Source organism: Lycium barbarum, chromosome 5, assembly GCF_019175385.1.
Source record: "Lycium barbarum isolate Lr01 chromosome 5, ASM1917538v2, whole genome shotgun sequence".
Lineage (NCBI taxonomy): Eukaryota > Viridiplantae > Streptophyta > Magnoliopsida > Solanales > Solanaceae > Lycium > Lycium barbarum.
The window spans coordinates 20,446,947-20,472,444 of record NC_083341.1 but is presented as its reverse complement, the minus strand read 5'-3'; the positions used below and the strand labels follow the sequence as shown (position 1 = coordinate 20,472,444).

The following is a 25,498-nucleotide window of genomic DNA, read 5'->3' as shown; positions in this document are numbered from 1 at the left end:
GTCATCAAACTTTTTCGTTAGCAAGGAAATATTTGTTGCAAGTTCTGCCAATGTTTGTTGGGTGTCTTGATTCTCCTTTACTATATTCTGGATCATAGCACTACCATACGGTACCACATCAGCATTGTTTCAGTGCCAAGCCTGATTATGAGTCGTCAGCTTGTTAAGTATGTTGGTCATTTGTCGATAAGTTTTGTTCATGAAACAACCATCAGCTGCATTATTAGCAACTGACTGCGTCACTGGATCTTGCCCTCGGTAGAACTTCTCCATTAATATGTGTTCCGGAAAACGATGATTCGGGCTCTTCTGCAAATACTCCTTGAATCTCTCCCAGGCTTCATATAGTTATTCCCCCAGTCGCTGCTTGAATTCATATATCTGGTCACGAATTTCAGCCTTTTTGCTAGGGGGTACCATTTTGTGAGAAAAGCAATCACCATCTCTGCCCATGAAGTAATCGAATTTCGGGGCAGCTTCTCAAACCATGTTCTTGCCTCCCAAGTTAAGGAATATTTAAATAACCTCAACCGAATAGCATCTTAAGGAACGTTGTTCTGGATGTGATTAGCACACACATCCATAAAATTCTGCAAATGACGTTGAGGGTCATTCTCGGTAGAGTTCCGAAAGTATCCCTCAAGCTTCAACAACTGGTATAGAGAGGAGTCAATTTTCACGCTAGCAGCTGCAACTCGAGGCTGAACAATAGCAGATGCATAGTCCTCCTCCGGAACAAGATCAGCGAAAATATTCTCATCATCTGATTCATTCGCCTGATTGTTCAACCAATTCCCCTGGTTGCCAGCACGTTGATTTTGCTGATTCTGATTCATGTTCACCTGGTTTACACAGAGTAGCAAACAAGGTGTGATGGAATAAGCAAAAGACTTCAATCAAAGCAAACACTATTTAGTAATTTCAAAACCGTATTCCCCGGTAACGGCGCCAAAATTTGATACGCTCAAATTACACCTATTAATGGTATAATGCGGACGTTGTCAACTATAGTAATCCAACAAGGTTGGGGTCGAATCCCACAGGGAATATGGTGTGAAAAGGTTACTAAAGTCGTAGGATGCTAAGCTTAAGTCTAATGTCTTAATCCGATGGTTTTGGTAATAGTTGGTTTTTCTATGACTAATTGCTATCTACTTGCTTTGGTGAAAATTTATGGTAAAAGAAATTAAGGTTGTGTCCCCGTTAGATATAGTGTATCATCATGGGTATTGATCTCGATATACTTCTAATGGATAATTATATGAATGCACTTAATCTCTATATGAATCTCTACTATTTCCCAATAAATAAAGATTATCTCTTTCTATGATTTTTCCAAATATAAGAAAGTAACTATGAAGAACGATTAATCATGCCAAGTACATTTTTCTTATTCCTAAGTGAATTTATCAAATAAATTTTAAAGCTTTGAGTCCTTGTTATTTATTCTTACCAACCCTAATTATTTTCCCAAATAAATCAAGGTTTATGGCTTTAATCAATGTTTGCAACCATATTATGAATGAAGAATGAAAAATAAATAAACCCTAATAATCCATTATGTGTATATCAATCACAACCCAATCACACAACACCCATCATTGGGTTCACAACCCTAGTAAGGGAATTTAGCTACTCATGACAAAGAACAAGAAACAAGAAATTGAGGAATTCATAATTGCTTACTTTTGGAAGAAAAGAGGAATTGATAATACTTGATTTGATGTTTGAACCTTCAAAAACTAGAGAGTATTTAATGTTTTAAGCCGAAAGTCAAAGTATAATAACTGATAACTATTAAAACCCTACAATGACTATTTATAGGTTCTGAAAACGTGAAAGTTACAGATTTGCACTTTGGTCCCCATCGATACGAAATACGATCCGTAAAGTGAAATACGGACCGTAAACTAGTTTACGACCAGGTCTTCCTCCAGTTTTGAGCAACTTCAATCTCTTGAGGTACGGACCGTAAATTGGTTTACGGTCCGTAAACTGCCCAGTCGTCTTTCAACTTCCAAAACATTGACTTTCTGCCAGATGCTCGAATGGTTAAATACGCTTTGAAATACGGACCGTAAAGTGGAATACGGTCCGTAAAAGTTGTTCCTAAATCACCATTTCCTCATCCTGCCTTTCTGGTTCTTCTTATTCTTTAATACGCCCATGGAATACGGCCCGTGTTTAAGAATACGGATCGTAAACTGAGTTTACGACCACTTCTGCACTTTCAACTGTTTTCATTCCGAATCAGTTCCGTTACCTGAAAAACACTAAAAATCACATAGACTTGCTTAAAAATTAGTAAAACTTATAGCCGAAAAGCATCGATTGTAGCGTAAAATCATGCCACATCAGGTTTATTCGATAAAAAATAGCAAGTATGAGGCCGTTGAGGAAAGCCAAGGGGAAGCGGATGGCTTCCCAATGGCACTTGGAGGGGTACCCCTACCGCAGGAGCTGATTCATCCCGAGGCTGCGGGTGGCTCTACACTGGAGTTACCCGCCACTGCTTCCCCTATTAGTGAGACTGTCCAGGCTGCAGATTCTGAGACTGCAGCTGCTAATGTTGGTGATGATTCCGCCAAGACTCAGACTACTATTCCTGACCCACAGACTTCGGCTCCACCACCTCAGGGTTCAGTCCTACAGCCAGCGGGTCTAGCTGCACAGCCCCAGGGTACTGCTAGAGTTGATCCATATGCATTCTCAATGTACAACTTTAGGAAATTTGCTAAACAGGCGGCTACAGCGGACCAGCAGTCGAAGATCATAGTAAACCAGCTGGATGACTATGTGAGGACGAGAGTGCAGGAGGCATTACATCCTGTGACGACGATACTGTCCACTCGGCTGGATGGATTTGAGTTGAGATTGACTACACTGGAGATGGCTCACCCGACCACTTCTACAGATGCTTTGAGGGCAGATTAGAGCAGCTTAAGGTTGATGTGGCACTATTGAAAGCCCGTGATCCGAGCCTAGTAGCAGTACCACCATCTGTTGCGGAGGATATTGAGGAGGACCTCCCAGTGGTGCAGTTAGTTTCGCCTACCATAGCAGGTGGTCGGGGAAAGAGGAAGAGAGCGGCTCGTGATGAGGAGGAGGTATGAGAGAGCACTCGTCCTAGGGGTCGGAGTATAGAGGAGCAGCAGGTGGCAGAGGCCATTCAGAGATCGCTCATTGAGAATGTCCAGTTTGGGACTAGATGAGCCACCTCGAGCAGTGCTCCCGGTGGTGAGACATTGCCACCACCCCTTCCTACTCCAGTGTCAGTGCCTACGGGCACCACTACTGATGTTGTTGCTGATGTTGCAGCTGATGCCGCTGCTGATGCGCCACAGGTATTCCTACTCCCTGGTATTACTTTTTTCTGCATTGGGGACATTGCAGACTTTTTCAGTTGGGGTTAGGAGTATTTGATGCATCATATGTGTTTAGGACCCCCTCGGCTTTTCTTTGCCATGGTTCTTTTCTTGAGGGGTTTATTTCTTGTTGAACCTGGAACGTTTAGGTCGTGTTTAGATAAAGTAGAGTGTTGTTGACTTATGTGGTAGTGACTTGATTAATTTAGGGTTGTTTTATTTTGATTTTGAGAAAAAGTACTCCCCTCCAAAATTTTCGAAAAAAAAATGGACTTGGTTGTGTAATTGACATGCATGCTTCCTTTTGTGACATTTAGATTATTGGGTTACCTTGTGTGCAGAATTTTAGCGGGGAGACTAGTGTGTTGACAATTCTGATGCCATGATTGTGAGGTTTTGTAGATATATTCTCTAGTTTTTTATGTAATCTAGAACTTGCCTGGTTAGTCGTGCCCGCATTCTGAAGATAAGTGAAGCTGTGAAATGATCTTAGGCTTTGTTTGTGTTAGGAAACCCCTGTTTCGCCACAATATAAGCCTACCCATAGATTAATATCCCTTGTTAGCCATTTTGAGCCTGAAAACCTGTCTTTGATTAGCCGTAACAAGCCGATACCTGTTCTTAATATCCATCTCTTTTTGCACCCGGTCCCTCCTTGGCACTAAAATAATAAGATTGAGGCTAAAAGTCTAAGTTGGGGGTGATAGGTGGACTAAGGGGAATATGAGGCATAAGCCTAAAGTGGGGTGAAGAAAAGTGCCTAGTTAAAAGACAGTGGTGTGGTAAGTGTAAAAGAAAAAAAATAGTAACCAAAGAAAAAAAAAAGAAAAATGTGTAGAGAAGTAGAATCACAATAAAACCACACTGAGGCAACTAAAAGAAAGAAGAGAAGAAAACAAAAGGCGAAAAGGGTAAAAGAGAAGAATAAGATGTAGTGTTCGAGGGTGAGTCACTGTTGCCCAAATATCTATCCTACCCGTCCCCAAGCCTACATTACAGCCTTGAAAAAGTCCTAGTGTGATCACAGCCGAACTGTCCAAGTTGAAGGCGCTGAAAATAAGGGCAAGCTTATGGTATGTGCATGCATAGCTAGAGAATTTCTTTGTGAGTGTTTCTCTTCTTCTTTGTCTTCTGTCCCGTTCTGTGTGTACATATATGTTGGGACATTCTTTGGTCTTTGTGAGGGCATTAGAATTTGTTAAGTGACTGGTTTCCCGTGAGTCTTGATTCGTGTGCACTATGGTTTCTGTGATAACTAGATGTCATAAATTAAAGCATCATGATTAGTTGCAACGAGTCCTTGTATGGTTTTGTCTTTATTGGGGGGAGAGTCATTGCGATACATTGGATATGCCGGAAGTTAATTGCCACAACCACTGTAGACAGCTTTACTTTATGATATCGAGACATTTGTAGATTGAGTCTGTTAGTTGACTTGCTTGAGGACAAGCAAAGAGTTTCAGTTGGGGGTGTTGATGTGCCAGGATTTTGGCACATCTAATGCTCTTTAACTCTAAGTTTTACTAGTTTTCGAGCAAGTTCGTGGTAGTTTGATGTGTTTTATGTGTAGTGCAGGTATTTTGAAGTTAGAATGCTCGGAAAGCGAAAAAACAAGGAAAATAGGCAATCTGTTCTGATAAGCATAAGGACGGACCGTCAACATGCTCGACGGCCTGTCAAATCGCATCGTCAAAAAGTTCCGACGAAGTATCAAAAACATCAAAGCATACTCAGATCGTCGACTTGCACTGTCGACATGATCGACGGCCCGTCGAAGTGCTTCGACGGTGGAATTCCTGCAGGGTGATAAAGGGTAATCAGATCGTCGAGTTGGTCGTCGAGCATGTCGACGACCGTCGAAGTGCAAAGACGACCCGTCAAAGTGCTAGCCGAGATGGAACGGGACTGGGATTGATTATTCCGAGTTTTAACTTGTATAAATACCTGTTTAGGTTTTATTTTTCAGACATCGCGAGTTTTAGACTTGTAGTAATTACTTTTGAGTCATTATTGCTTTTGAAGATTTCCAGACAATTACATTCATTACTTTCAAGTTTTATTCGTAAGTTCAATACAATAATTCAATTATGCAATCTTCAATCTTTTATTATTTTCTTGTTGTCATGAGTAGCTAAACACCTTTACTAAGGTTGTGAACCCAAGGATGGGTGCTTTGTGATTGGGGATCATGAAAGATATACGCATAATGGATTGTTAGGATTTATTTGTTCTTCGTATTCATCATATAGTTAGTGGTTGCAAACACTAGCTCACACCATAAACTTTAGTTTATTTGGGAAAATAGCTAGGGTTAGATAAGAACAAATAACAAGAACTCAGGGCTTTAAACCTTGTTTAATAAATTCACTTAGGAATAAGAGGAATTTACTTGGCATAATTAACCGTTCTTCATGCATTCTTTCTTATCTTTGGAAAAAGCATAGAAAGAAATAATCTTTTCTTATTGGGAAATAGTTTAGATTCACATAGAGGTTAAATGCATCCATACAAACAGTCCATTAAAAGTATATCAAGATCGATACCCATGAACATACACTTTATCTGACGGGGACACAACCTTGGTTCTTTTTACCCATATATTTACAACTTTAAATTTCCAGTAAGTTTAAATTAGTCCACAAACCAAATCAACTATAAAACCCTTTTCTGGAATATACCAGGACCGCAAGATTAGTATAATACTCGTTTAGTAAACTTTTCACGCCATATTCTCTGTGGGATTCAACCCCAACCTCATTGGGTTACTTATTTGACAACGTTCGCGTTATACCATTAATAGGTGTAATTTGAGCGCATCATTGTGCTCAATTATTGTTGATCAAACAACAACTTGAGGACTTTGGTGTCTTTAATGCATGTGTGCCTTTGATTTGTGACAATACAAGTGCCCTGAATATGGCAAAAAATCTGGTGCACCACAAGAGAACTAAGCACATTGATGTGAGGCATCATATTCTAAGAGACAATGTCGAAAAAGGTTGATCTGCATGAAGTTCTGCAACACAGAAGATCAGATTACAGATATTTTCACCAAGGCACTGAGCAGAGAACATTTTGAAAGAAATCATTTGGAGTTGGGCTTGATCAAGCTCCACTAGTTATCCTTCAATGATTGGCTATGTCAAGAGAGAAGGTACAATGCTCTAAGTGTTTTTTGAGACATCTGACTCATTCTTGTACTGTTACAGGTATACTCACATGACACTCTCAGGATAGCCAAAGCACTGAAGCTATTGCATATTTCAGAAGTTTTTGCCTAAGCTATATCAAATCAATGTAGTTAAGGGACCTGGTCCCATTGACTCAGGTTAGTAGTCCTTTCAATACTTATATGCTAGTATTAAACTGTCAAGATGCCATGTCATTATTCGTCCCCACCTCCTTTCACAATCCAACGTCGAATCATCACACTTTTTCATAACCGACCCGACTTAAATGAAACCGTTTTGTTTGCTAATGGGAACTGGTTCCTTCACCCTCATTTAAAACCCAACTATAAAGATCCTTCTCTCTCTCTCTCACTTTACTCTTATCATTCAGTCTTCATCGTCCCTATCTGCTCTGCTCAATTCAATCATGTCCAACAAAGAAGTTCCACCTTCTAGTGTCTCAGAAATCAACCCTTCCTTTCCCAAATAGTGTACTTTAACCAACCAACAAACGAGTTCATCATCTCCCACCGCTTCCCTTCCCAAATAACCAAACCCTATAATGTTTTCTCCAAAACCTGTCATTTTCTCTAGAACTCGTAAAAACCAAATCCCAAAGAAGTTTGTGCCTACTCCCCCCCCCCCCCCCCCCTCCTATAAGAAACCCACTTCAGAAGAAAGCACTCCTACTATGCTGACCTCTCCAAATCTTGAGACATTTATCAATGTTATTGCAAAGGATGATGACATGGAGGTAATAAGTCAAGAAATGAAAACAGAGACTGCAATTGAAATGGGAGACTTGAGGGACGTTCCTTCAGATTCAGGTAATCCAATGTCTCTTGCAAGTATGGAAGTTTCTGGGGTTTTGGATAAGAGTGGCAATGGGTGGTGCACCAACGAATAGTGTAGACAATGTCTCCACTGAACCTGGAAACAGTGGGGGGTTGGGCATTAAGGAAATGGGTGCTTCAACTCAGGAGGAACAGAGCAGTTTAGGTCATAATGTAGTGAGTGTGGGACCTCATCCCTCTGAAATAGCATCTGCCTCTCATTAGGTGTCTATAATTGCAGTTCCATGGAAGGAACCCATACCTAAACGGAAAGCCTCTTCAGAGGAGGAATATGGTTTCTCTAACCACTCTAAAAGGGTTAACTCTGAAAGGGATGAAGTAAATTCTAATGATGATATTATATTGAGGTCTGTATATAGACAAAGGTCTGGAAGTGCTAAGCAGATGAGAAAGGGGGAAAGCAAAAGAAAACATTTTGCTGATAGGAAGCCTTCTTCTGAGCAAAGAAAGAGACCTCCCACTACAAGGCAGAAGTCTAAGGCAAGATTAGACTTTAACTTACTGGTTAACAAAGCAAAGATAACTAGTCAAAGGAGGAGGCGAGTTCACTTTGAAAATTTGTCTAAGTTGAGGGATGACGAGGAGAAAGTAATTGTTGTGTTTGATGGCAAAGAAGAGGAGGAGGAAACCCCCTTGGTTCGACAAAACTCCAAAAGTGAAAAGGAAAAAGCCATGGCAAAGGGGAGAATGGTGTCAAAATCCCCTCAGAAAAGAAAAGGCGATTCTATTAAGGAGGCAAGTTCTTTAAAAAGGAGGAAAGTCAATATCGAAGGACCTAGTTCCTCAATGAAAAGCACGCTTGCAATGGAAAGGGAATGCCAACGTAATCTACAAGGCCAAAAGGTTTTACTGGGAAAGGTCATTGATCCAGAGATCATCGGCCATAAAACGTTAGAGGATTTGATGGAAGTTCTTAAATCTCAACAATGGAAGCACCTAATGGAAGGTCCTGCAGTGGCCTATGAGAAAGAAGTAGCCGATATCATTGTAAATCTTCAGTACACTGATGACTACTCATTGGTTTGCCAAGTTGGTCAGGTGGATTTTACACTCAATGAAGAACTGTTGGGGACAATTCTTGGTGTTCCAATTGCTGGAGTAAATCAACTGGAGGAGGGAGACAAGGCTACTGCATATTTCAAGCTTCACATAGTTAAAAGGGGCTAGCATGTGACCACTGAGAAGATCTGTAAGAAACAAATGAGGTCTCAATATCAATTGCTCTTTGAATTTGTAAACAAGATCCTGCTTCCTCGCACTGAGAAACGATGTATTGCTTCCCGGACGGACCAAGTCCTTATGGAAATTCTGGATAGTGGCCATTCGATCAACTTTCCTGGCATTATGCTGCAGCACATGATCAAGGTTGTGGATATCAAGGACGGTAAGCATGGTCTGCTCTATGACTTTCTTCTCACCAAAGTGTTTGAGCATTCCAATATGCCTCTTGGTAAAGCCTCTAAAGGGACCAAAAAGCAAATGTTCTCTATGTCCACTCTGGAAGAGTGTGAATGTGTTCCAAATAAAGGAGGAGTAGGGACCACATCTACCATATCTGGTCTGATTGAAGCAAATGAGAAGATCTTGGCTGATATCGAGAGGTTGCAGGTCGAGAACACCCTGTTGAAGGCGAAAATCACTAGACTCAAGCTTGAGGTACCTGGTCCCAGTGGTGATACAGCGACAGAAGTGGCAGAGTTGCGAGAGGTTAATTCCATTCTCATAAAGAAAGTTGTCGAGCTTCAGGAGCAAATCTTGGCTAATCACGAAGCTGCGGATGCCAGACTAGACATGATGTTCAAAGCCTTCAACCTTGCCAGTTCTTCCAACCCTATCCAACCCTGATCCTTTATTCATTCACATTTTCTTCTTGATATTGGCATTCTGACGTTTGTTCTAGTATGTTTGTATTGCATTGATTACTATGTTTTTATACTAAATCTTCCGTATGCTTGGCACATTCTCCGATTTTGTTTGCCTATGCTTTCTTTAGTGTTTTGATGTTCCTGTTAATCCTCATGCTGAGTTGCCTAAGTGGCCTGGGTCAATGTTTCTGAACTTCTTATTGCTTGTGCATGCCTTTATCTCTTTCCGATGATGCCAAAAGGGGGAATAGATATGTGTGTGTTAATGTCAGTTGTTACAAAAGTATTCTATGCTACATGTTGTTGGGGTCAAATCTGCTTGTCAGTTGTTACAAAAGTATTCGATGCAACATGTAGTTGGGGCCAAATCTACAGGGGGAATCTGGGTCTCCAAGGGAACATCACTTACAAGTTTGTCATCATCAAAAATGGGAAAATTGATGAGTTATGAGTTTTGATGTTTGACATATGATCAGGGACCAAGTCCTTGATCACCTGGGCACTGTACGATTGTGACAGCTGTAAAGCTGCGGCACTGTTCTGACTTACAGAGCCACAGCAGGATAGACGGACCATGCAATGTCTCTATCCATGTCACATGCTTTTCACATGCTCCTCACTCGGCCCCCTATATAAACAACATGTTGGCATTTGTTTGACCTACCAACTCAAAACATATTATTCTCATTGTTGAAAAGAGTAGCCGCCACTGCCTTCTCAGAGCTCTCAAGATCAAGAGTAAATAACTCCAAGGACTAGATCCCAATACTGAAGGAGTCTTAAGTCCTAGGTTATTTTAGTCTTTATCTTTTGGTCTTTATATTGTAAACCTACACTTCTTCTAAGAAGGGTTTTTGTAGGTATTTGGTTTATTGAGCTTTTTGTGTTGACACGTAACTAGAGTTAGTTATGGTGAGTTGAAGTTCAGCTAGAGGTAGTTGAATTAGTTTGGTTCTTGGCTAGAGTTAGTCAAGTAAGTGCTTGCAATAGAGGTATTGTAAGGGAAGGGATTAGTAGGCTAATTCCTTAGTTGCAAAAGGCTTGTAATCTAAAAGACATTGCTCAGTTAGTGAAGTTGGAAATCCTACATAGGTAGGTCTTAGTTTTTAATCCCTTGAGCAAGGAGTTTTTCACATAAATATCGTGTCTTATTTACTTTCTGTTTTAGCTTGAGGGAACAGATAAGGTACCTGGTCTCTCATCTGTTTTGGTGGACGCTTAGTTTCTATTAAGTTTGACTTTCAAAATTCGAAATGAATCACATAAAGTGAGATGGAGGGAGTAATTAATTATCCTTTGATTTTCTTGAAGACGAAGAGTAAATGGACCTGAGGGAGTATAGCCTAAACTATATGAAGGAATTAATTATTAATTCCTCTTTTGTTATACAAAAATGTTGAAGTAGCTAGGCGCTTTTTTCACCATACTTTAAAATTGAGAGAATAATGACATTAGGCTAACGATTGCATCACGACAGTATCTTTTATTGTTATTTATTTATTTTCATTTATTTTACTTATCTTCGAAACCACCGTGGCGGCCTTTAAAGAGAAGTGCAACGTGGCCTTCATTTACAGATACATCACCATGCATACATTTCAGTACAACTACACTTGCTCAGTGAGTTATTGACATCTGACATCTTTGACTGGATTTTACATACATGCATTCATATACAACTTTTTATTTGTTTGTGTTGAAAACAGTAGCATTTTATTACATCACGTAGACTACAAAAACACCTGGAAGCAAAAACAAACAAGACGATCTTGTCTTGGCCTTACAAACAAGGAGCCATCTCTGAGAAACCCCTTCGCTTTATTTTTCTGTATATAGCTAGGCCCTCCAACTTTGTCTCGGATTTCATTACTATACACCCACTTCTAGAAAGTAAGAGTTGTTTTTATTAACTTATCATTAACCAAATGCCCTTACAAATACGTAGCTCACAACGAGAAAGTAGAGAAATGGCAATAGCTCTTTTGGCAATAAAAATAATATAGTTGGCAAAATTCAACACAATTTAGTTTTATTGTTGGCATATATGATGAATCTTTTAAAAATAAATTTTTTTAGTTGCCAAACAATTTAATTTTGTTGCTATAATATTGACTGTTGTTGTACATCGTTGCAATAATAGCCGATGGAAAAAGTTTATGCAACAACCAAAAAAAATATTATTGTCAAAAGTACTTTTTACAACAATTATTTATCCATAACAACAAAAATATTTTTGTTGGCAAATGTCTTCTTTCTTGTAGTGGCTCTATAATGATTTCTTCATATGAAAAACTCCATTTATAAATAAGGGTAAAAAAAAATCGTCTTCTTAATTTTGTGAAACACGACTTATTTTAAAATAAAATTAAAAAAAAAAGACAAAAACCATCATTTATTAAGAAATGGAGGGGATATTGTCTGGCAAAATAATCCCGTTCTCTTTATTTATGTAATAGGTATTTATTGAGCATTATTTTTAAAAAGAAAAATAAAAACAAACTTAAAATTATGTGATTTAATATGCCATAAAAACTTTTATGCTATGAAATTATGTCAGAGCACAATAAAAACTTTAAATTAAAATGTCTTTAAATATAGAAAAATATTACTCTCTCAGTTTTTTCACTATAATTTTCTCAAGCGTTTTTTAAAATATTGTGAATTATTATCTATTTAAATTGTAGCAGTAGTAGTATTTTTCATAGTATATTTTATTATATAAAGTTGATTTCAAAAATTTAAAGAATCTAGCTATATACCCCATTTCATAACAAAATTTAAGTGATTTGTTCCTCGTAATCTTCACCCGCCACATAAATTTAGACAGAAGAAGCATTTTTTTCAAGACATTTAAAAAAATGTCACATAAAATGTGATACGTACCTTCTAGCATGCAGTTGCATCATTCTCTCGTCATTTTATCTCCTTTAATTTAAAGCTCCCTTCAAACTTCTCTCTTAAACTTACAAAAATGGCAGAAACCCAAATAGAAATAATACAAAATCCCCATATAGCCCTTTTACCAACTCCTGGTATGGGTCATTTAATCTCTCTGGTCGAATTCGCCAAGCAGCTCATCCAAAAACACCGTTTTACCGTTACTCTTATCCTTCCTACTGACGGACCGATTTCCAAATCCATAAATAAATTCCTCGAAACCCTACCTTCTAAAACCCTAAATTACCTCCTTCTCCCTCCCGTTAACTTTGACGATTTACCTGACGACGTTAAAATCGAGACGCGTATATCCCTAACCGTTACACGTTCTCTCCCTTCTTTTCGCGACGTTTTTAAGTCGTTAGTTGAAACAGAGAAAGTTGTTGCTTTAGTTGTCGATCTTTTTGGGACTGACGCATTTGACGTAGCGAAAGAATTTAATGTCTCTAGTTATATTTTTTACCCTACTACTGCTATGTGTTTGTCATTGTTTCTTTATTTGCCTGTTCTTGATGCTACTACTGATGAGTTATGTGAGTATAGGGACTTGAAAGAACGAGTTAGGATTCCGGGTTGTAATCCTATTGACCCGGAGGAACTTCTTGACCCGGTTCAGGACAGGAAAAATGATGCATATAAATGGGTTCTTCATCATACTAAGAGGTATAAAATGGCTGAAGGAATAGTTGTGAATAGTTTTGAGGACTTGGAACCAGGAGCTATTAATGCTTTGCATGAGGAAGAACCAGGTAATTAATTAAGTAAACGTGATTCATAATTTAATTAGATTTAACCTTTAGATTTTTAATACTAAATTCATATTCCCTCCATCCCAAAATAATTAATTTTTTACGGTGTGACACGCTCTTTAAATAATCTAATCAATTATGGCGTTAATCAAATGGTCAATTGACTAAATTATCCTTATGTCTTTATCTAAATTATCCTTATGTCTTTACCTAAACCTTTTTTAAAGGTTGAAATAGTGAATGTTGGAATTTGGACAAACTTGTAAAAGAAAGGGTAACTTTGAAAAAAATTAATTAATAACATCTAGACTTTGAAAAGTTAAGTTTTTTTGGATCAAAGAAAATGTCTCAAAAATTCATCTACTTTGAAATGGAGGGAGTATACTTTTAAAATTTGATTTTAGTTAACTTCTATACAAGGATAATGGAATTTTTTTGTAAGCTATTAGGTCACCTAAATGATATATGTACTATCCTCGTTTCAATTTATTTGCCTTAATCTGATTGATCGTAGAGTTTAAAAAAAATATAGAAGACTTTTGAATCTTGTTATCTTAAATTAAAGATGTGTGTAATATACTAAATGTTCTTTGAATCTTGTGCTCTTAAATATGTCACATAGAATGTTGGATTTAAAGTGTTACTACTAGATATAGAAAATGACAATATTTTTTAAATAAAAGAAATAGGAAAGTAAGATACATAAATCGAACGGTCAGAGGACAAGTTACCATTGGTAATAAATACGATAGGTTACCTGAAAAACATAAGATAAATAACTATTTTTTCGGTAAATAAAAGATAAATAACTATTATACCATGTTAAACTAAATTCGATGATGTATGGAAATTCTTTACACCGTCAATTACATAAATTTGCTTATTTTTAAATTATGTGTTCAAAGTGGTATTTGTCAAAATTCTAATGTTTCTTAACGCACACATATATTTGAAATTATTTCTTACGCATATAATATGCACATTAACGATCTGTGTCCATATACGTTGAACCCAATTGATTATATGTTACATACGCCTCTGCACTGCAGGGAAGCCACCGGTTTACGCGGTCGGGCCGCTTATACATACAGATGATCAGAGCAGCAAAGCTGAGGGAATGGAGTGTTTGACGTGGCTAGATGAGCAGCCATGTAACTCTGTCTTGTACATTTCCTTTGGTAGTGGTGGGACACTCTCATATGAGCAGCTAGTTGAACTTGCAATGGGTTTAGAAATGAGTGAGCAAAGATTTTTATGGGTTATTAGATGCCCAAATGACACAATTGCAAATGCTACTTACTTCAATGTCCACAGTTCAAGTAATGACCCTCTTGATTTTTTACCACAAGGGATCTTGGAAAGGACCAAAGGGCAAGGGTTGGTAGTACCTAATTGGGCCCCACAAGCACAAATCCTTAGTCATGGATCGATCGATGGGTTCTTGACTCACTGTGGATGGAACTCGACGTTGGAGAGCGTGGTCCATGGGGTCCCGCTTATTGCTTGGCCATTATACGCGGAACAAAGAATGAACGCAGTAATGTTAACTGAGGATCTTAAAGTGGCGTTGAGGCCGAAATTTGGCGAGAATGGCTTAGTGAGGAGAAAGGAAATTGCTGAAATTGTGAAAGGATTGATGGAAGGTGAAGATGCAAAAGGAGTGCGCAGCAGAATGATAGATTTAAAAGATGCAGCGGCTAAAGTTCTTGGTGATGATGGTTCTTTCGCAAAAGTACTCACAGAATTGGCTTCCAAAATGAGCAAAGGCTTACGAAATTAATTATCTCTCCTGGTTTTATTTTATGTAATTTGTCCTTTTAGATTGTTTTAAGAAGAATGACATATTATTATCTTTGAAAAATCTTTAATTTAAGGTTCATTTGACCTTTAGTGACTTTTTTGCGGTTCTAGCTCCCTCAAATTATATTCGGTCAGTATCTGTTTCGGTGTCCTTATACTAATTTGAAATCGCGTCGTGAAGTTCTATTTAAGGATAAAATGCTTTTAATTACATGTTTTAATAGTTATAACAGCACTTTTAGTTTATGGCATAAGGCTTTTTTCTTTCTAATTAAATATCGCGACTAGACAAACACCACATTGTAAAAATGAAAGAATTGAAAGTAATGGAGGAAGTAGTTCATTACTAGCACAAAGATTATATTTTGTTCTAATTGTAGTTCGTGATCTGTCGTGAGCATCTAATTTTATTTTGTGCATAGAGATCATATACATGGAGTAGGTAACCAACAATGACTAAACAAAAAGGTAGTGTAATGCCAACGGAGACTAAAACATTGCTAGTTACTTTTGATCTCTATGAAGATACAAAACCCTAAGATATGGATGCGTTCGATCTTCTCCACCACAAGTACACATGCATATCTTAATCCTCACCTAACTTCAGTCAGATTAAAAGTTATGATTATTTTAATTAGAAACATGATCATGGAGCGTAAAAAATGATTGATATCCTTTATTACCATTACTATGCATATTATTAGTAATTCTTAAAGATGCGGTTGACAATCACACCTCTACACTATTTTGGAAAATTATCAATTTTACACCATGTTTTTTATTCTTCTATTTCTAAAGGTTGAACCCATCGGAAGACACCTAAAGTTGGCACGATCTTTCACTTAGACACCTCAACTTAGGAATGTTCCTATTGAACACCTAAACTACCCGAATTTTGTTCTAATTAGACACTTTTTCATGAATCAGCCAAATATGTAGCACTCGCCGTGTCAAAGTGGCAAATTAAATGAATACATGGGGCATATATACCCAAAATAATTATTAAAAAATGTATTGTGAGTAAAAAAGACCTACTTTTAAAATTATCTAGTTAATTAATTAAAAATTACCATTTTAACAAAAAAGAAATGAAATAAGAATTGCAGCTATCTCCAACACCCACCCCCACCCTCGACCGCCGACGACGTGCCCTTCCACCTTCACCCGCTACCATCCCACACTTAGAATAACTAGATTAACAAAGTATGACCAATTACCACTATTAAACAAGTTAAGACAAACAAAAGAAGCTAATTGGAACAAGGAAAATTAGAAGGAACCAATTTTGCGCACTCTTGGGAAACTCTTCGAGTTTCTTGACTAATTCTGCTCCCAGTGATGGTGTAACTATGGAATATGCTAAGAGTGGTGTTTTGAATGAAGAGATGAAAAGAAGATCTCAAGCTTCGTCTTCTTCAGCTTTACACGCCAATGTTTTGGTTACTGAAGACAGGGGGAGAAGCAACTTCAGAGGTCAGAATGACAAAGGCAAAAGTAGAAGCAAATCAAGAACCTCCAGGTACAAGAATATTACATGTGACTATTGTCACTACTAAGGGCACATCAAGAAACATTGCTACAGGTTTAACAGAGACCAGAAAAAGCAAAAGAAAGATGGCGATAATGAAAACGTGTTGCTGTTGTTGCTGAAAATGATCTTTTTGTTGCTTGTGGTAAAAATGATATCAATCTTGTTTATGATGAGTCTACCTGGTTTGTGGATTCATGTGCCACTTCTCATGTCATGCCAAAGAAGGAATTATTTTCTTCTTATACTCTAGGTAATTTTGGAATGTTACGAATGGGCAGTGATAGTGAGGTTGAGGTATTTGACATTAGCACAGTTTGCTTGAAAAGTAAGAATGGTTCGAGGTTGGTTCTTAACAATGTCAAGCATGCTCCAGATGTTCTTCTGAATTTAATTTATGTAGGAAATATTGATGATGAGGGTTATAATCAAACCGTTGGTGGTGGCCAGTGGAAGCTTCTTAGAGGTTCAATGATTGTGGCTCGAGGTAATAAGATATCTAACTTGTACTTATTTCAGGGCTCCACTTGTGGTGACTTAGTAAATTTGGTGGAGAATGATATTTCATCAGAGTTATGGCATAGAAGGCTGAGTCATATGAGCGAGAAGGGGATTGATAATTTGGCTAAGCAAAATGTGCTTTCTGGAGTGAAACAAACAAAGTTAAATAGATGTGTTCATTGCTTAGCCGAGAAACAGAAAAGAGTTTCATTTTAAAGTCATTCGCCTTCGAGAAAGCTTGATTTGCTGGAGTTGGTACATTCTGATATGTGTGGTCCTTTTAAAGTAAGTTCTCATGGTGATGCACTTTAATTTGTGACTTTTATTGATGATTATTCTCGCAAACTCTTAGTATTTCCTTTGAAGTCCAAGGATCAAGTACCTGATGTGTTCAAGACTTTTCAGGCCTTGGTTGAGAGACAGACAGGGAAGAAACTAAAATGTATCCACTCAGATAATGGTGGTAAATACATTGGTCCTTTTGATAATTATTGTAGACAACAAGGTATTCAGCATCAGAAAACTCCTCCAAAGACTCCTCAGTTAAATGGTTTAGCAGATAGGATGAACCGAACTCTAGTTGAGAGGGTTAGATGTTTGGTTTCAAATGCTAAGTTGCCAAATTCATTTTGGGCAGAAGCACTTAATACTGTTGCTTATGTTATCAATTTATCTCCTACTGTTGCTTTTGATGGTGATGTCCTGACAAAGTTTGGTTTGGTAAGGATGTCTCTTATGCTCATTTGAGAGTCTTCGGGTGTAAGACCTTTGTGCATGCTCCTCAGGATGAGAGGTCAAAGCTTGAAGTTAAAACTAGGCAGTGTATCTTCATTGGTAATGGTCAAGACGAATTTGTCTATCGTTTTTATGATCCAGTTGAGAAGAAACTTGCTAGAAGCTGTGATGTTGTGTTCTTTGAAGACCAGACAATTGAAGATTTTGACAAAGCTGAGAAGGTTGATTCTCAGAGCAGTGGGAGCTTAGTCGATGTCGATCCAGTTCCTGTGACTATAGCACCCGAAGAAAATCTTCAAAATGATGAAGCTCAACTTGATAATGAAGATAATGATCATGTTCAGAATGACTAGCATGATGTTATTAATGCTCCAGTTGAAGATGATACGGTTGGCCAGCAACCAGCTACTATTGATGCTCCAGAGAGTTCTTTCAGAAGATCTACTAGAGAGAAAGTACCCTCATCTCGCTATTCTTCTAATGAGTTTGTACTCTTGACTGACGGGGGAGAATATGAAAGTTTGGATGAGGCCATGGATAATGAAGAAAAAGAAAAGTGGTTTGATGTTATGAAAGATGAGATTAAATCCTTGCATAATAACCATACATTTGATCTGGTTAAGCTTCCTAGAGACAGAAAAGCTTTGAAAAACGAGTGGGTTTTCAGGGTGAAACAACTGGTATCAGAGCTAATGGTTTGGTGGGACAAGTATGAAGATGGCTGAGTATGGCGTGGGGCCCGGCTTGGTGCCTTTGCCCGTCTATGGGTCGGTTTACGACCTTTACTTGTAGCTTTGAAGACGCATACACAGCCTTTGGGCTTCGGTGACCGTAAATACTCTGATGATGTAGGTGGCACACAAACATGTTGAATCTCTGACCTGTTAATTATGGTAATGTGCCATGTGGAACTTAGTTCAAGGGGGAGATTGTTAGGTATTGGATACTCTTAATGATGTGAGGCCTTTTGGAGAAAACCGTGCGGGCTTGGCCCAAAGCAGACAATATCACATCATGTAGAGAGTATCTTTAGACCGTTTAGCCCAACAGAAAAAATGCATAAACTGGTTGCAGATTTTTTTTTCACTGTGCAATCTGTTCCTGGTCAAACCAAGCTCCAAAAATCATTCAAACAACTTTGATTCTCAACCAAACTCCTGGAAACTTCATAAACAAGTTCTTAATGCTGTTAAGAACAATATTTAGCACACCAAGTCATTTATTTCTTTCGGAGCTTTGAAGCTCCTTCCATGGAGTTTACCTTTTTTTCGCAAGAAAAATGCCGGCTTCAACACAATTACCCAACTGCAAATTTCTTTTTCTTTTGAAAGTTTGGCAGTAAACCTAGCATAATAACCTAGCTGCAATTAATGTACTACGGTAAGGAGCACCGAAGGTTGAATCATGTTGACGTTGTGATGGCAGGGCGGTGGTGGATGGCGGAAGGAGTGTTGGAAGGAGAGAGAGAGAGAAGGAAGAAGAAAAGATTAAAAAAAAAATGAAAACTTGCAAAATTTATGCCTTTCACGCACTTCATTTAGGTGAATCATATCCTCATTGCCATATCAGGAAAAAGTGTCTAATTGGAACAAAATTCGGGTAATTTAAGTGCTCAATAGAAACACACGTAAATTAAGGTGTTTAAGTGAAAGATTATGTCAACTTTAGGTGTCTTCTGATGAATTCGGCCATTCTAAATATTATTTAGTAAAAACTCCAATCGCAAACTAGCTAGTGTCATCGGGTTTCAACTCCTCCGAAACTAATTGGGGCCAAACTTATTTGATTGGAAATTCTAACATCTCATTGGTTTGTTTTGATAAAGGTCTTAATTTTAATCATTTCAATCTCAGACATAAAAAATTTCTATTTTTTTTGTCAAAGCTTAGCAACAACAACAACAAGAACAACAGTAGCATACCTAGTATAATCCCATCAGGTGGGGTCTGAAAGGGTAGAGTGTACACACACTAAGTCCCTATCTTGTGACGGGTATAAAAGTTGTTTCTGATAGACTCTCAGATCACGGAGAGATGAAAAAGTATCAGTAATAATACATAGTACTTGTTGACACCTAATATTTGACCTCCCGGAATTTATTTTAATCATTCAGAGTCCCTGAATTCCAAACAGAGCGAAATACCTATTTTGGAAATAAAATGATTTTATAAATATTATTCAGATAATATTTTACCATTTAGAATGGTAAGATAATTTCTATAAATATTATAGATCATTTATAAATTATTTATCATATTTTATAAGTTCATTACAATTATTTACTTAATTGTTTAAATGGCTAAAATGATAAAATTGCAGATATTTTACTCCTTTAAATCTAAGGAATTTTATTAATTAAATAAATTAATCATATTACCCCTCAATTCTCATCTAATCATTTTATTAGAATTTATCACAATTAATTGAGTGTTTAATTGTAATTAATTCTGAAAAAATACCCATTAAAGAGGCTATAATTGAAATAATCAATTAATAGCCCCATTGTGGCCCAATTGAAAGACAATTTTCATAATTGAGGTCATTATTGTAAAATTAGCCCTTTAATTTGTTGTTTAATTTAAATATGACCTTGCATGAAAAGGCCAAATTCATGGGTTTGACTAATCAAGTTCATTTCTGCAAAGTCACTTTAAGTGATTAATTTAGACCAAATGAGGCTACAAGTGAAATAGCCTGGTCAGACAACTAAGTCAATTAAAGGACACATTTGCAAGATTAGCCCTTGTTCGCTTAATTAACCTTGTTTACTCATGATTAAGAGTTTAAATTAACTAGTATTTTCTTAAATTTGTGTTACTAATTAAAACAAGTGTCAAGTCTTCATGTATATACACCTATATACATTGATATACACGTGTATACATGTATATCAAGTATATATACTTGTATATAGGCCCCATTCTACTTCCATTCAATCTGGACCGAGCCCAATCCATTTAAGGATTTGACCCGGCCCAAATCAGACGTTGAGAGGGGTAATACCCCCCTCAACCTGTAGTTCATACCAAACGACCCTTAAGAGGATGAGAAAGGGTTTCCTCTGAACTAAACCCTAGCCGCCACAGTACTCAAACCCTTCTCTCTCCTCGTCATCGCCGTTTATGGCCAAGATGACAGAGTGTTTCGCTTTACGCAGTGTGTGTTCGATCAATTCGGGTAAAGCATTGAATGCTTACCCACTTTTTTTCCCTATTTTCTTTTACCTTTCTCAGCTTAAACTCTGATTTTTCTTTAATGGCTTTTGATTGTTTGCGAATTTGAATCCTCAATTGCGATTGGTTCAAGAAAAACCACGAGGATTAACTTGTTATTGCTTAAATCTGACCCTCTATGTGTGGACTTGCTTGAATCTGGGCCGCTGATACCCAAGAGGAGATTTGATTCTCACAAAATTGGTTTAGTCCCACATCGTTCGAGCTAGGGTTCGTGGTATTTGGGATTTTCTATATAAAGAACCCTTGTTTTGCATTTTATACAGACTTTAACATCTCGACTTGCAAGCACTGAAATACCTAGGATTTTTTGCTTAACTTGAAACCTCTAAATTTTCAGTGACTTAAAATTTTCAAATATTAATTTTTCTGTTTGTTCTGGTGTGGTTCTTGTAGGATATTTGGGGTTGAAATAGGAGGATTCCAAGTCCTTTTTTTTTTCTCTGCATTTTGTTTCTTTTAAATAGTTATGTGTTTATTTAATGCTTGTTTGTTAATATAGCTTAGTGTATCATTATATAGGCCTGTTTAGTTTAATAAAATATGTAAGTTAATATGCCTGTTAGATTAAGAATAAGGCTATGCTCTGTTTTAATAGGCTTAGGTTAGGAATATTAAGCTTTATTTAACTAAGTTGCTATTTGAGTGATTATGTGTGTGGTCTGTTTTCTAAAGTGAATAAGTTGAGAATGTTAATCTGCTATTTAGTCAAATTTAGTTAATCTTCTTTATGTGTAGTTATATAGTTGAAAGGTTTTTGTACTGTTTGATATGAGGATTGAGTGGTTAAGTCTGTGCTAAGACTAAATTGAACTTAAAGGGGCACTATATGAAGTTGTTTGCACATTTGGATTTAGATTTTAAACTTACTTAGCCAAGATGTGGTTTTGAGAAAACTGGTTTAGATAAGTTGGCTATATGGATGAGTTTACCTATCAATCTTGACCTGTTTGTTAATGATCATTTGTCACTTTATAAATTATAAGCTAATTAGCTACAACATTAGAGAAACAAAATATTTTGAGAACATCTGAATGACTTTGCAACTTAAACATATATGGATTATTGAACTTTATTATTTTTTTCTGGCAAAATACATCAAAACACCGCTAAACTATACCCAAAATGTCGATATCACACCTAAACTATACGAGCGACCTATTACACACCTAATATATTTAAAAGTGATATTTTTTGCTCCCTGATACAATATGACCAGTTGCATTAGGGGAGAGTGTACACACTCTTTCCCCACGTCAATGCCACGTCAGTCCACGTCAATACCACGTCAGTGCCACGTGAAAAAATCCTCTAATTTTTAATTTTATATTTTTTCCGTTCCCCTCCTCCTTCACCCTCCCTTTCTTCTCCATCAAGAACTAGAAGGTGAGCAGTAGCAAATACATATGTAGGTAAGCTTAAATAGAGAAGGAAGAAAGAAACCTCAGTTCTGGCAATGGCAAATAAAGCGTGAGGAGTGTTCCTATAGGGGGGGACATTGGAGATTCTTCCATCGTAGACTATGATATTTACAACAAACAGATCTGAAAAATCAAATTCTAAAAAGAAAAATCAATCAGAAAATTCGAAATTCCTTTTAGTTATTCGCTGTTTATTGTCTTCGTGTTGTTCATCACGAGCTTTAAGTTTTGAGCTGCAAAATTGGTTATTGAATTCATTACCACCATTGAAGGAATTTTCGAGCTTAACGTCAAACCCAGATCCGGAAAGCTATGCTCAAAAACATAAAAAAATAAATAAAGAATGGCAAGGAGGAACCACTGCTCGTCCTCCCCCGTCACTGCCAAGAGCTCCGCCAGCCGTGAAGGCGGAGGAGAATGGAGGTGGGAGCGAGCGAGGGTGGTGGTGGTGAAATGAAGAAGAAGGGTTTGGGGGTGGGGTAGGGTGGCGTGATGGTGGAGGAGACGGGAGGATAGGGTGGCGTGAAGGTGGAGGAGACGGGAGCCCAAAGGGCAGTTCATGCAATTTCTTCATTGTTGCCCATTGAAGGGCCGTCCGTGCAATTTCTTCACTGCCATTTGAAGGGCAGTGCGTGCAATATCTTCACTGCCATTTGAAGGCAGTCCGTGCAATTTGAATGGGCAGTTCGTGACAGGAAAATTTCCCTTTTGATGCAAATTTCTTCAATATTTCCCATTTTATTTTATAGATAGATTAGATGCAAATTTGGTGACCGGAAATGAAGAAGATCGGAAAAAATGGAAGCTCAGCGGAAAATATTGAAGCTCATTATTATTTTATAGGTAGATTAGATGCAAATTTGATGACCGAAAAATGAAGAAGATCGGAAAAAATGAAAGCTCACCGGAAAATATTAAAGCTCATTGAAAACAATGGTGGTTATGCAATAAGAAAGAGAGTAGAAAGAATGGAGGGTGGGGCGTGAAGAAGAAGAGGGGGATGTGGTGGTGGTGGTGATGAAATGGAGGAGAGGCGGGTTTGGGTGGTGGGGGTGGTAGTGGTGAAAATGGAGAAGAAGACTTGAAAAAAATCAGTTTTTATTAAATTAAAAATTATTTTTACTACTTCACTCGCCTATTTATTAATTATCATTTTTTTTTTGCCACGTCAGCTTATAAGGTGCAAATAAATTCAGTTTTTAGATGTTCAGGTGTGTAATAGGTCGCCCGTATAGTTTAGGTGTGATATCGACATTTTGGGTATAGTTTAAGGGTGATTTGATGTATTTGCCTTTTTTCTAATCAAATGAATAACCGAGGCCATTTTGTTTATATTACAACACTGTTTTAGTTGTATACTTGTATAGTGGGAGAATACGAAGCTAGGGTTCTCTATATGATTGTTTTATAAAAGGCTTGGTCCTGATCCTATATAAGCTTGTAGTAGCCCAGTCATGGACTACTCTATTCACTTAAAGCTGTGCCACTAACTAAGTTTGGTTCAGACCTTTTGTATTAGTTAGTTTGTTTAACACAAACAAGTCTTGTGTATTGCCTTGGCTTTGAAATTATGGTAAAACAGGTCCTTACATATTGTTTCTTCCATCTGTGTTGAGCCTGCACATGTACCCATTTTCTCTGGCTTAATAAAATGATTCTTGTGTATAGTTGCCTAGTCTTTACCTGACATAAAGACTTGTGAATTCATACAGTCTTATCCTAATACATAGTATGGTGAAATCTGGTGGAAAGCTTAATTGTAAGCTCTCATTGGCAATCTAAAGATTTAGGCTTCAATATTGTGTAATTGAGTAACTAAATTATTACATAAATACTATGTCTGTGCTTAGTGAATAAACTTGAATCTAGTTAGTATCCAATTGTGTTCATGATTTATGCTGATATTGGAAGCTTTAGGCTCATCTGTGTGCCATCTATTTTTTTTTATACCTAATGAGATCTTTTCTTGACCATTCACATATGACTTGAGAGGTAGGACTGTTTTAAACCACATACCTTTCTCCTTTGTGTTTCATGAATTGCTATGTGTCGGCTGCCTAGTTTCAAATAATTTGGATGACCATATGTGTTAAAGTATTGTTATCCCTTGAGGCTTCCATTCAATTTAATTAAAACAGTATTGATATATACATATACCTTCATTTTATACTCACATCCAATACACTAGTAGGGAGGTTTAATTAGCCATTAAGGATTAAGCTTAAGTCCTTCCCGGTGTCTGCCATGTATGGGATTCATGAAACCCCTTGAATCTTGTGCGACATCGGGAATACGAGGGTAAAAGCTTTCCACTATTGGCTACTCAAAATCCCTATGGGTGTATAGACATGTATATATGGATAGTATATGTATGTATATTCTCATGATCTTACTCTCTTAAATACATTGGGCCTACTTCACATGGCCTCACCCACATTCATAAATTTTTGATTTTGGTTCAATTATTTACGCAGTTAGGTAATATACTTGTTTAAGTCTTTATACATGGTATTGATTCTTTATCTCTTGTGTTGTGTGTGAAACTCCTCCTTGCATTCTCCTGGGTCACTTCATCCAATACAGGTCTGATCGAGTCCAGCGTTGAATTGAAAGGGAAGCAAATATTCTGTCGAAGGCCCAGCTTGTGGTGAAAATAGCACTAGTGGGTGCGGGTAGCCCACTAGTTTTCTTTCCTTATTTAATTATTTGATTGATGATGTATTTGTAAAATTAAACTTATACTATAGTGAAACCCCATGGATTGTAGAACCTAGGATTGACACTTAGTTTAATTACCAAAACCACTGCAAATCCCTTTTCAAAAATTCTAACTATGATAAACTGATTCTTTTTAAAAAGTAGTTTGTTTCTTGGTTTGAACAAAGCAATTCTTCGGTTAAGTGATAAGGGTTTGCAAAAGTGGATTTCAAAACTGAAGGGTGTGCTAACTCGTATAAATTTCAAATGTTAAACTGAATTGAGTAAGGTTCTGAATAATTTTTTTACAATGTTAAGCGTGCCTTTTTGAACAGATTAAAATTTGAAAAAATTTTAAGACCTTGGAGTTAACGTGATTTTTTGGACTAAAAATGGCTTATCTTATAAGGAATTTTTGGCTGAAAATACCGTAGTTTTTTATATCAAAGTTTGGATGAGGAAGTCCACAAGAAACATACTAAAAAATAAAAATATTTTGAGTATTGGACTTGGGCTGAAAATTGCTACATTTTGAACTATCACTACTCGATTTTGATATCATTTTCTGGACTGTCCCTTTGGATTAATTGGATTAAACATGAGATATTTTTGGGCTCAAAACGTTTTGGACCAAGGGAAAAAT

At 37.3% G+C, this 25,498-nt stretch overlaps 1 protein-coding gene and 1 pseudogene across 1 annotated transcript; both read left to right on the top strand.

The window, feature by feature from the left end:
- Positions 1 to 289: 289 nt before the first annotated feature.
- LOC132643064 (small nucleolar RNA R71) lies at positions 290 to 401 on the top strand (annotated as a pseudogene).
- An 11,766-nt stretch (positions 402 to 12,167) lies between these two features.
- Positions 12,168 to 14,828, top strand: LOC132640672 (hydroquinone glucosyltransferase-like). Its single transcript, XM_060357359.1, has 2 exons — positions 12,168 to 12,940; positions 13,990 to 14,828. The coding sequence occupies exons 1-2, from the start codon at positions 12,226 to 12,228 to the stop codon at positions 14,718 to 14,720; spliced, it is 1,446 nt and encodes a 481-aa protein (XP_060213342.1). The 5' UTR covers positions 12,168 to 12,225; the 3' UTR covers positions 14,721 to 14,828.
- The last annotated feature ends 10,670 nt before the right edge of the window (positions 14,829 to 25,498 follow it).